We start from the raw sequence: 13,439 nt of genomic DNA, 5'->3' as shown, positions 1-13,439 counted from the left end.
ACCAGGAGGCACTCACAAGAAATATACAAACTCTATAGCCCAGCTGTTTTCCTAAACACATTTCCCATTATGACCACTAGGTGTCCTCAGCTGTCAGCTCCTGCTTTTTAGTGCTGTAGATTAGTGTTCATCAAACTTTTCAGGCCAGGTACCTCTAAGTAAGGGATGGGGAACCTTTGGCCCTCCAGCTGTTGCAAAACTACAATTCCCATCATGCCTGGACAGCCAAAGCGAAGCTTTGGCTGTCCAGGCATGATGGGAATTGTAGTTTTGCAACAGCTGGAGGGCCAAAGGTTCCCCATCCCTTCTCTAAGTGATCAGAAGTTCTATCTTCTTACACATGGGCCACCTGTGGCCTCACATGCAAAAGAGAAGAACTAGAAAATCCTTTCTGGCTGGTATCGCTGCCCCTCTGATATACGGTGCTTGGACCCTACAGCTTCTGGAGATTGTTGGAGATGTGGCCTGGAAGAGGGGGGTATCCTTCCCATTTCAGATACACATTGCATACTCTACCCCCCCAGGTAGCCTTAGGGCCCTAATACACGGGACGATTATCGTGCAAAAAATCGTTATATCGTTTGAATTTAAACGATAATCGTTCTGTGTAATTGCAGGCACCGATCGAAAAATCGTTCGTGTGTCGTTGATCATTGATTTAAGGCCGTATTACACGGCCTGACTTCAAGGAGCAAACGAGTGCTGTCAGCGCCCGTTTGCTTCTCGTTCCCCGATCGCTGCCGCCGCAATTCCACATGGCTGCAGCGAGCGGGTGAGTCCGGGGAAAGCTGCGGGAGGGCTGCCAGGGTGATCGCTGATCGTCCGGGCAGCCCATAGGATATAGCAGCGGTCTGCTGCTGCCGCCTCTCCTCTTGCACGGAGCGGCAGCACTAGATTGCTGCTATATACAGTAATACCTCTGTTTTCAAACGCTTTGGAACTCGAACTGTTTGGTATTCGAACGAAAATTTACCCAGAAGTAGTGTTTGGAATTCGAACTTTGGTCAGTTTTCGAACGTTTTTCGAATGGTTTTCGAACGTTTTTCGAATGGTTTTCGAACGTTTTTGCGAGCGTGGATGGTGGGTTGTACCTGGCGAGTTAAGCAGTGGTGAGGCTTCACATACGGTACAGTGCTGTATAAGACTGCTGGAGTGCATATACAGTACAGTAGTAGTACAGGCAGTGCACCACCATCTCCCATACATTACAGTGCTGGGATGGGGGGGACGCTATACAGTAAAGGATGGGTGAGGATTTGGTGACTACTGTACTATAATTGCTGGTTCTGATGAACATTTCTTATGTTTAATGTCCTGTACAGTATAGTGCTGCTCTGTACTGTACTGTAGTGATTATACTGAGCACTTATCAGTGTAATAAATGACTATTGTAGGTAATTATTGGTGGCTGCTGGAACCAATTAATCACATTTACATTATTTCCTATGGGAAGACACTGCTCGGTTTTCAAACTGCCTTCCGGAACCAATTAAGTTCGAGAACCGAGGTACCACTGTAAGTCGTTTGTCTTTCAACATGTTGAAAGACAAATTACTTCAATGATCAGTTGAACAGCCGAATACAGCCAATAATCGTTCCGTGGAATAGGGCCTTTAGATCTGAACCTAAAATGATCATTAACCAATCGCTGTAATTCCACATTCGTTCGCTCAAGTTCCGCATTTTTTCACTAATCGGTCAGTGTAATTGCACATTGATCATTGTTTTGCTGGGATCAGATGGATTAAACGATCATAGTAACAATTGCAGTAACGATCATCACTAACGACCATCGTTCTTTGTAATATGGTGAACGAATTTAGGTTAATGATAAACAATCACGTTTGCGATCATTTATCGTTAGTCGTTAATCATTAAAAATCGCTCCGTGTAATAGGACCCCTACTGAGCCTCCCCCCAGGCCCCCTCTCTGTCACTTCTTGACTTGTTATTCCTTGGCACTGGGCGTCTCAGGTGTGCCCCTCCAGGACTGAATGGCTCTCCAAGCCTAATGTCATCAGTAGATATGAAGGACTAATTGTTGAGGACCATGGTCGAAATGAAGTGTACTTGAAAGTGTGGAGAGGTTGGATTTTATTTAAAAGGTTTTCCAGAGCTTCTACCTCTGATGCGTTGAGTGGACTTGGAGATGATTCCTTCTGAGACTTTTGAGTCCAAGGGAGACTTAGGGCCCTATTCCACTGGACAATTATCGTTCAGATTATCGTTAACTCGTTTCGAATCTAAACGACCGAACAAGAAATTGTTGATCGCTTTATAAGACCTGGACCTATTTTTATTGTTGCTCGTTCGCAAATTGTTCGCATTGAATAAGACATAGTTCGGTCGTTCGTAGTAGATACGAACGCAATAGCGAAGAAAAAACTATCGCAAATACAATCATAAGTAACGGTTATCATTTCATGGAAATGAGTGAACGTTTTCAGGTCTTTCGCAATAGCGGTCGTTTGAGATCATTAATCGTTAACGATTATGCAAACAATAATCGTCCGGTGAAATAGGGCCCTTAGAGTACCTGTGGTGAGCAGGAGTCTCCACTACCCTTCGGTTGTCACAGTCTGGTACAGTGGATTTTATGTCCCCATTACCTTTTGTCACCCTCCTTTTTTTCCCTTCTTCTCCTTTTTCCATTGGGCTTCTTTTCTTTCTTTCCTTTCCTGCATTATTTCATAACACGCATAGCCTTGCATCACGTCTGCAAAGGTTCTGGTTTAAACACTACGGATGTTTGATGTATTCTTATGTTTAATAATGTGCTTTCTTATGTGCTATACATCCACCACTGTTACCTTTGGTGGTAGTGTGTCTAGTGGTGGTGGTGTTTTAGTGTGGCAGGTGTGTCTAGTGCTGGCGGTGTTACAGTATACAGGGCAGGTGTGTCTAGTGGTGGTGGTGGTGTTACAGTGTACAGGGCAGTTGTATCCAGTGGTGGTGTTACAGTGTATAGGGCAGGTGTATCTAGTGGTGGTGGTGTTACAGTGTACAGGGCAGGTGTATCTAGTGGTGGTGGTGATGTTACAGTGTACAGGGCAGGTGTATCTAGTGGTGGTGGTGATGTTACAGTGTACAGGGCAGGTGTGTCTAGTGGTGGTGGTGTTACAGTGTATAGGGCAGGTGTATCTAGTGGTGGTGGTGTTACAGTGTATAGGGCAGGTGTATCCAGTGGTGGTGTTACAGTGTATAGGGCAGGTGTGTCTAGTGGTGGTGTTACAGTGTACAGGGCAGGTGTGTCTAGTGGTGGTGGTGTTACAGTGTACAGGGCAGGTGTATCTAGTGGTGGTGGTGTTACAGTGTACAGGACAGGTGTGTCTAGTGGTGGTGGTGTTACAGTGTACAGGGCAGGTGTATCTAGTGGTGGTGGTGGTGTTACAGTGTACAGGGCAGGTGTATCTAGTGGTGGTGGTGTTACAGTGTATAGGGCAGGTGTATCCAGTGGTGGTGTTACAGTGTACAGGGCAGGTGTGTCTAGTGGTGGTGGTGTTACAGTGTACAGGACAGGTGTGTCTAGTGGTGGTGGTGTTACAGTGTACAGGACAGGTGTGTCTAGTGGTGGTGGTATGAAAGTATACGGGGCAGGTGTGTCTAATGGTTGTCTTACAGTGTACAGGGCAGGTGTATCTAGTCAATACAGAACTGCCATACACTATATGAATTGTACAGTGACAAGCCCATACTACCTGAATAACATCAGTAATCCAGTCATTGTACCTCTGCATGAACAGCACAGGCCTAATATCATTTTCATAGATGACAATGCTTCAGCACATCGTGGTTGCAGAAAACCTATGGGACCAGCTGAGTCACTGTGTAGAGGCTCAATGACCTGAGGGACACTCTTCAAGAACAGTGGGATGCCATGCCTCAGCAGACAAAAGGAGACTTTTTGAGCAGCAGAGACATCGTTGTTGAGCTGTAATGGTTGCTCAAGGACACATAAAAAGCTACTGAGACACCGACATGTTGTTGGGGTATGAACACCACCGGGTTGGCTTTTGTTTCAATAAAAAGTTTGAGATGAGGAAATCACCATTGCTGCTTCTACTCAAATGTGCCATGATAAAATAGCACTGTAGCATTTACAAAAATTTTCCATATTAGCCAACAAGCCAAATATCCCTAACTTTTTGTGTATGTCCCATCAGTGACTATGTCTCTATTTCTCCTTAGATGGATGAGAAGATCTAGACTGTGAAGGAATCCACGACCATCTGGTAAGCAGCCTCTATACACACAGGACACCTATCACATGTGCTGTTATATAGCTGGATGGTTCATTACCATGACCATTCCATCCACTATGACAGAAGCTGCTGTAGAGAAAAGTTTATCAGACGTCTTCCTCTTATGTCTTGCAGGATGAGCCCGCGCCAACTGATCTCCGCTTCCAGCCTCCTGACCTGTACTTGACATCTCTGCTGCTGTGTGCCACCTCGGCTGCCCTAGAACATCAGCGCTCTCAATAACATCTACATGCCGGACCTTTACCATCAGGATACTGCTCCAGGCCCTTGACCATGGCGTACTCTAGACTGGAAAGGTCAGATACCAGCCCGGGATTAAAGACCCTCTACACCCCTAGGAGCGGCCTGTGCTTCCATCTGGAGAGTTCAGGAACAATATCCGCATGTTGTAGTGCATTGATTGGCTGATGAGGATCCGCTGCTTGTATGGGACCAATTCAGCTTCACACTACTGGATCCGCTGCGGATCCGGTACGTGTGAAGCTACCCTTAAAGGGGTACTCTAGCGTGGGGGCACTTTTGCGCTGGGACCGGGGACGAGGCGGCTGAGGGAAAAGGGATCCCGCCTCCTTCACTGACTGGCTGAGGGGACCTGAGACATCACATCTCGGGCCCGCGTCAGACACCCGGAAGTGGTACGTCATGGTGCTGCAGGGGGAGTTCGGAGAGGGGTCCCGCCGGGACCCCGCTCTGAACGGCGCTGCTCCCGGCTGCTATCTGAAGCCGGGGAGCGCCTCTATTAGCCGACACGGGTCCCGTTGCCGCACCGGCTAATTAAGCACTTCAATGCAGCTGTCAAACCTGACAGCTGCATTGAAGTGCTTCAGACCTCACCTCCCTGGTGTCTAGTGGGACAGATCTCCCCCCGGTGATGCGATCTCGGGGGGGGAGATCCGTTCTTCTGGCCGGCCAGGGCCTCAGCGTCGCAATGACGCTGATCCCGGCTCGGCAATACATTGCACTGGCCTGCAGTAGGCCAGTGCAATGGATCACAGATCTGATGGATCTTTGCTGTGTATATACACAGCATTAATCTCTATGAGAGATCAGTGCTGTCTATATACAAGTCCCCCAGGGGGACTTCTAGTTACAGTAAAAAAGAAAAAAAAAGTAAAAAAGTGTTTTTATTAATAAAAAAATCCCCTCCCATAATAAAAGTTCAAATCACCCCCCTTTTCCCATTTTATAAATATAAACAAATAAACGTATTTAGTATCGCCGCGCACGTAATTGCCCGAACTATTAATTAATCACATTCCTGATCTCGTACGGTAAACGGCGTCAGCGCAAAAAAATTTCAAAGTGCAAAATTGTGCATTTTTAGTTGCATCAAATCCAGAAAAAATGTAATAAAAAGTGATCAAAAAGTCGTATGTGCGCAAACAAGGTACCGATTGAAAGTAAAGATTATGGCGCAAAAAATGACACCTCACACAGCCCCATAGACCAAAGGATAAAAGCGTTATAAGCCTGGGAATGGAGCGATTTTAAGGAACATATATTTGTTAACAATGGTTCAAATTTTTTACAGGCCATCAGATAATATAAAAGTTATACATGTTACATATCGTTGTAATCGTAACAACTTGAGGAACATATATAACAAGTCAGTTTTACCCCAGGGCGAACGGAGTAAATGCAAAACTCCCCGAAATCCAAACAAATTCCGTTTTTTTTTTTCAATTTGACAGCGCAACTGATTCTTTTCCGGTTTCGCAGCATATTTTATGGAAATATAATGCCTGTCATTGCAAAGTACAATTGGTTTGGCAAAAAATAAGTGCTCATATGGGTCTCTCGGTGAAAAAATGCAAGTGCTATGGCCTTTTAAACATAAAGTGGAAACAGCTAAAGTGCAAAAACGAAAATTGGCTTTGACCTTAAAGAGGACCTGTCACCCCCCCGTGCCGGGGTGACAGGCTCCCGACTCCCCGTTACAGCCCTCTATACATAACTCATCGCGCCGAGTCCCGCTTCCTGATCCGGTCGGGTCACTGAGATAGGAGCGCCCGAAGCCCGGCACGCGCGCGCTCACAGGAGAGTCCGATGCCCATAGAGAATGACGGAGCATCGGACTCCCCATTCATTCTCTATGAGCGTCGGACTCTCCTGTGAGTGCGCGCCGGGCTTCGGGTGCTCATATCTCCGTGACCAGACCGGATCAGGAAGCGGGACCCGGCGGGATCAGGTGAGTATAGGGGGCTGTAACGGGGGGTCGGGAGCCTGCCACCCCGGCACGGGGGGTGGCAGGTCTCCTTTAAAGAGGACCTGTCACCCCCCCCCCCCCCGTGCTGGGGTGACAGGCTCTCGACCCCCCGTTAGATCCCCCTATACATACCTCATTGCGCCGGGTCCCACTTCCTGAGCCGGTCGGGTGACTGAGATTTCAGCGGGACCCGGCGCAATGAGGTAAGTATAGGGGGATCTAACAGGGGGTCAGGAGCCTGTCACCCCGGCACGGGGGGTGACAGGTTTCCTTTAAGGGGTTAAAGCAGGAAAAGATTTGACATTTCTGTATACACATGAAAAGTTAACAAATTACACAACCATAATAACAATATATTATACCCATCATAACAATATAATGTACCCATCATCCATCCCCCTTCCCCTCCTTGGTTGAACTCCATGGACATATGTCAACCATACTATGTAACAAAACATTCCATTAATATCTATCGATTCTTAAAACTTATTACCAGAAGACTTGTTTAAAAAAAGAAAAAAGGAAAAAGGACAAAGTTCTCCATTAAATAACAAAACAAAAACATAACCAAATTTTTTTTTATAATGGAAAATACATTTTATTTCCAAAATAAAAGTCACAAATGCACAAAACACACAATGTAATTTGCTGAATAAAAGAGTAAATATAGAACGGGGGAAAAGACACTTAACAGCGAGGATCAGGCAAACATAACAGAGATTTTAGGAAGCAGATCTCTTTCAAACATTCAAGAAAGAAAAGTAAAAGAAGCCCAAGAAATATTCCCTATGTATTTCTATGGGCGTCAGGAGGCGGCTGTGGTGACACGATCAACCTCTTATTAAATGGCTACTAGGAAAAAAATAAAAATAAACATACTGTACTAACGTTTGACCAACCCGTAGCTAATAAGTAGTTATGTGATATTATCGTGAAAAATGAAGTTGCGGTATTACTTATTAATACCTCTTCCTTCCATAAGCTACGACAGCCATTGTATGACTTCTAAAAAAAAAAAAAAAAAATTGTACTGAGATGGGCATAAATGTATGTACCATATTAAGGGAGTATGAGTAATTGTTCTGCTTCTTTAAGGCACACCTGACCACTTTCAAGAAAGGGAGGTCAGGCGGTATAACTATATAGGTTCGCTGAGATTGGCATTGTCATCTGGTCTGTGTGTAAATATAGTCATTTCTCTCCCCGGTAACCTTACATAAAAAATCCAACATTCAAAAAACAAAAACAAAAAAAAAAACATCTTGTATCGTATACGGAGAGTTGTATTTAAAAACATATATATGTACATATTTATACATATGTCCTGAGTGCTGCGGTTCATTCATCAGTTTGTCTTTGAGAGCTATTATTTTTTAGGAATCTCTATACAGCAATAAAACCGTGAGGATGCAATACTTAAATAGCTAAAAAAAAAGTTTAGACCCCCCCCCTATGGATCTTAAAAGTCCCTCTATGATATGCCGATTCCACAAAATCTATCACCAGAGAAAACGGTTGGCTAGTGTTCATTTCTCCTACAGCGACACTGCTGGAGAAATGAGGTACTACATAAAGACCACTGAAATCAATGGGATGTCCATATAACGTACAGATAGCCTGGGTCCTCCAGAAGCAAGCACTGTTTCGCTTTGGTTAATAGAGGTTATGTCGGAACGGGGATCGCCCCTGTATTACAGCCATATACCCTAGTAGGGCACATAAAAGGGTCGTCTAAAGCAGACAACCCCTTTAAAAAGCTGCCCATACATAAGATATATATCCTTCCATACGTAACTCAGTGAGAGGAGAAGGAAAGCCTCTTCGTTGCAACAACTTATCTCCCCAAGACGAAAGCCAAGGACTGGACAGCTGAAATCCAACATGTCCGATACCTCTCCCCTCCGATTTCTGCCATTGGGGTAGAGTCAGGAAGCTGCCGTGGTTGGCCAATCCCGATGGGTTGGCCAACAGTTATTTGGTGGATGGCCAGTTTAAAGTGTCAAGTCAAAAAATTTGATTGGTCGAGGTCTGGGTGTCTAGACCCCCTAAATCTTTAAAACAAATGGGAAGAAGCGCATGGCTTTATGCTTCACTCCTGTAACCTTGGTCCACTTTCTCTAGACGCTCCCAGTCAGGTAGTGGGCCACTCAGCTACGTGCTTCTCCCCGCTTATTCTAGACATTGGTGGGGGTCTAAATACTCAGACCCTGACTGATCATTACTTTCGATAGTGATAACTTAAGGATTCAGCAGAGGAAGGAGCTTGAATAGGAGAGAAATGCTACCCGCTAAGTAGTTGACTAAGCCCTATTCTGACCTGACAAAATTTGCCAGGACTCCCTGATAACTTACAATCAGAATATGACAAGATTTTTTGGCTTTTCCGATCCTTGTGAATGCCAATGTTTTACCTCAAACTTTTTTTTTCTTTTTTTTTTATTTTTGCACTGAATTCTAGGAAAAAAGTAACAATAAAAAAAAAAACAGGATCTAAAGAGGTACATAACAGATTGGACTATTAATGATTTAAAACCTTTCCTGTCATTGCTGAACCTATAACCAATAATATATACATATACACAGTAGCTATAAAAAAAAAACAAAAAAAAAACAAAACTGCGTGGTATATGAGGAAAGTGAGAGGGTATGTGCTGATTGTGTATTTGCGAGTGATGATGATGATGATCTGCCTGTTACCTGGCTATAAGATAGATGGAGGTGCCCAATTTGTAGATAATGGTATTGCCATAATAATTCATGAATTTATTTAAAAAAACAAAAAAAACAACACAAGATAAGGAGAGAATTCCATCTAAATCTAAGTCCAGAATTGCACAAATTTGTAATAATCTTATAAAAGAAAGGCACGGACAGATGTGTGTGTGGCATCCCCTGGCCAAACAAAACTTGCCCTTGGGCCTCATCGATATATATGGCAGCAATCCAGGCACGTCAAAAAATTCTTCACAAGAACAAAATATTTTTGTAAAAAGGGAATTTACACCAATTCTATTATCTACCATCCTTATAAAAGTCAGTTACCTGAATGCCTTATTTCCTGAATCGACTTATCAGGGGTGAACTGGGAAAAGTCTTTGCCTAGTAGGACATCACTTACTGCATAAAAATGCATACTTACAAATAAAAGGCCTTGTTCACACACTTCTATCATTGAAGCATATTTGTGTTATCCTTAAAGGGAATCTGTCACTAGGTTTATGCTGCCTTAGAGGGCAGCATAAATTAGTGAAAAAAATGCTGGACAGAATGATGTTTTGCTTACATTATCGTCTTCAGCCGTTCTCCTGATATGCAGGAGAATGGGCTTTAGGCCGCACCTATAAACCCCGCCCCTAGCTGCTGTTTGACAGATTTCTGCCTATGCACTATATAGATCAAAAACTGCCAGAGTATGCTGGTGCTCATGAATATCCAGGACTACTGAGGAGAACTAGTTATGGTCCTTGTTATTCAGGAGGACATCTCCTAATCAGTTTCACAGAACTATGTAAGTTATACATCATTCTGTTCAGCTTCTCTGTCACTACTTTAGGCTACCCTTAGATAGGGCACCATAAACCTACTGCCAGTCTCTCTTTAATGGTTTGAAACAATGTCACAACATTCAACTGATAAAACCACGATCTGCCATTCTCCTCTCTGCCCTCATTTCAACAGCAAATTGGTTTTAAATTGAGGACTCCAATACATTGCTTGGGACACGCTAACACACAACACTGTATGACACGCCATTTATAAGAACAATTACTGCCAGGCTCAAAGATTAATATAAAGTCCAGACAACAAAAATGGGGGCAGGCTTGGAGACAACCAGGTCATGAAATCTCCTATCTTATCTAGATTCATTAAAGTTAATAGGTCATCTCGGAGCTTAGGCGTCAAGGAGGTGTGGCTGAGCCACAGCATGCTTGCCTCCTCCCTACCCCATCCTTTCTTGCCTTGCATTAATGATGTACAGGGCTTGGCTTCCTATGTCAAGCAATCAAAGCAGTGAGGGGTGAAGAAGTGAAGAGTTACGTATTCTGCTGCGCAGCAACACCTACTTTACACTTGGGCTCAGAGCATGATATAGAGATGAGATTCCATTTCATTTGGTCGCTACATGGAGAACCTCCTCAATGTTAGGTAAAGGAGTGAAAAGAAACCTGCGCAGACTGGGGTCCACCCTGGCCCTATGACATATACAGACCCTCCTTAGCTATCCCACACTGGTCAGTTCACCCCTGACATGACCACATACATGTCTACATATACGAGTGTGTGTTTTTCTTTGGAATGAGAAGTACATGATTGCATTCCACCATACTGACATATCAGATCTGGTTTCACATGATGGAACTAATATATTGTATTCCAAAATAGCATATTACTAGCTACATATGTATTAGCTAGAGGAACAAGTCACCTTTTAGTTATTAAAATATATATATTTTTCTGCATGGCTTTTTATATATAATAAGTGCTGGGTTCCAAGTCAATAATGTGCAAAATGGCTTCAGAGTCACAGTTGTGTTTCTGGTGCATCTAGCATGACCAGCTCGACCGCAATTGGTGTATGCTGGGCGCTATACCGCACACTGATTTTTTTTAACCCATACCCATCCAGACAGGTAAACTATATATAATATATATCTATTCTGAAAAGAATGCAAACGTGGCTAAAATCAGCAAATTTGCAAAAAGACGGCAGCTGTGTCTGTGTGTATGGTGAGACTAACAATTCATTCCACAGCTGTTATCTATTCAGTCTCCTTCCCTCAGTTCTTAGCTGCTGCTTTCTGCCAAAGACACAAAAATCTGTGTGTAAGATTTTCTCTCAGTCTCCCCCTCCCTTCTGAGATGGATGATGTAAACAAGTCCCTATCTGTAACTTTGTAATGTTGGAAGGATTAATCAGAGAGAGTTCATTAGCAACTTGGCCTCGATAAACCCTACCAGTATTGCAAAGAAACTACAAAGTTGCAGAAACTGCCGGTCAGGGACTTGTTTACATCAGCCGTCTCAAAAGGGAGGGGGGAGACAGAGAGAAAAGCTCACACATAGTTTTTTGTGTCTTCAGCAAAAAGCAGCAGCTCAGAACTGGGGGAAGGTAATAGATAGATGATAATAATAAGTATGGAAGGAATTGTTAGTCTCACCATGGACAGCAACATATGAAAAGTTATGTTTGAGTGGAATACCCCTTTACGATGTAACTGGAAATCTGGTAAACAACTATTATCTTGCTGGTTGATCTTTATTATTGCACTGTGTGCTTGTTAGGGGGTCACATTTGATAAATCATTCCAAAGATATCCCCCAAAAGGAGCCTGATCTAGTGACGAGTTCCCTTGAAAACTCTTGCAGGAATGGAGAATGTGGTTCTAATATAGGATAATATTTTCCAGAAGTCGGAAGAAAGTGGTAAAGATGTTTGGCTGGTCACTTCCATATAATCAGAAGTCTCACAGGACACAAGCGCTGCCCGGGACTATTTAAAAGTCCTGGGAAGATTCCTCTTGTGCTTGTCATACGCCACTATTATCATATTGCATGTGCTGTAATACATTTCTGGAGGTCTATCGACAGCGTCCTCAATATAAATGAGGCCATTCCGGAAAAGTGGAGAATAAAAACCCCGAAAAATAATAAAATAGAAAAAATTCATATAATTAGTTATATTTTGAAGTATATATATATATATATATATATTTTTATATATATATTTAATGTTAAATAAACTTATAACCCTGATCAGTCGTAAGCAGGGTTTCCTTATATTAGCTCTCTCTTATCTTCTAACCCTTCCCACCATGGGGCTCAGATATGGAGGAGAACACTGTACATATCTTGTGAAGTAAACATGATTGACATTTAGCTTGATCTGATTCTCCATAGACTAGGATGGCCTTTGGTTTATCTCTCGGCCACATTTCACAATCCACTAAGCAGTGTAAGGTTTGTACGGACGTGACGATAAAAATCCAAAACAAAATGAAGTGTAAAGTCGCCGACCACCCTCTGATACCCCCCATATAATATAGGGGAATTCTGGCCATAAAGAGGCCTCTACATGTTCAGGATGAGGAGGCTCAATGTGCTCAGTTCCTGTTCATTACAACCAACACAGGCAAAACTATAGATGATATATAGACGGAACTGAAGGCTGAGAGAGTCCCCTCCTGCAGGTATAGGGCAAAATATGACTTGTATCTTCAGTACAAAGAAGGGCTGGTCAGGGTGCATCACTTTCCCTGAGGAAGTGAGACCGACTTCAAAAGGTGGACAAAGACCTTTAAATTGTTAACAGAACTGAAAATATGTGAGAATACGGTTTTCTTGTCAAAAAAAAAAAAGTACCATAAAATAAAACAGAAGAAAATAAAACCTACTTATCACCATGCACAAAATACCAAAATTAATTATTGTGAAAACAATTCACATTTAGATTTTTGGAGGCAGTGAGGCGAGGGTGAGGACTACATCAGGACTGGGCATGGGGGATCCACTGGCTGTTATCCAAGGGTCTCCGGAGCAGCTCTTCTACATGCCTTGCCACATCCATACTGTCATCTAGGTCAAAGTCTCCATCAGGATCCAGAACAGAGTCAGGACTGCAGAGGAGAAGAAAAAGAAGAAGAATTATTATTATTTTTTTAATAATCTAGATGACTAGATAAACAGAGCGGGAAGGAGGGGTGAAAAACATTACTCATTCACTTAAAGGGGTATTCTAGAGGGAAAAATAGTTTTCAAATCAACTGGTGTCAGAAAGTTATACAGATTTGTAAGTTACTTCTATTTAAAAATCTCAAGTCTTCCAGTACTTATTAGCTGCTGTATGTCCTGCAGGAAGTGGTGTATTCTTTCCAGTCTGGCACAGTGCTGTCTGCTGCCACCTCTTTCTATGTCAGGAACTGTCCAGAGCAATAGCAAATCCCCATAGAAAATCTCTCCTGCTTTGAACAGTT

The 13,439-nt window shown here is 43.1% G+C and overlaps 1 protein-coding gene across 2 annotated transcripts in view; it reads right to left on the bottom strand.

Moving 5' to 3' along the window:
* Positions 1 to 7,087: 7,087 nt before the first annotated feature.
* The window catches only part of LOC138773109 (signal transducer and activator of transcription 5B), a 129,837-nt gene continuing 123,485 nt past the window's right edge, over positions 7,088 to 13,439 (bottom strand). For both annotated transcript variants that reach the window (XM_069954084.1, XM_069954083.1), the window contains one exon: positions 7,088 to 13,082. In XM_069954084.1, coding sequence (XP_069810185.1) covers positions 12,953 to 13,082 — 130 coding nt within the window. In that variant the 3' untranslated portion in view covers positions 7,088 to 12,952. The remainder of the gene's footprint in view (positions 13,083 to 13,439) is intronic.

Source organism: Dendropsophus ebraccatus, chromosome 14 (assembly GCF_027789765.1).
Source record: "Dendropsophus ebraccatus isolate aDenEbr1 chromosome 14, aDenEbr1.pat, whole genome shotgun sequence".
Classification (NCBI taxonomy): Eukaryota; Metazoa; Chordata; class Amphibia; order Anura; family Hylidae; genus Dendropsophus; species Dendropsophus ebraccatus.
This window is presented reverse-complemented; position numbering and strand designations above follow the sequence as displayed.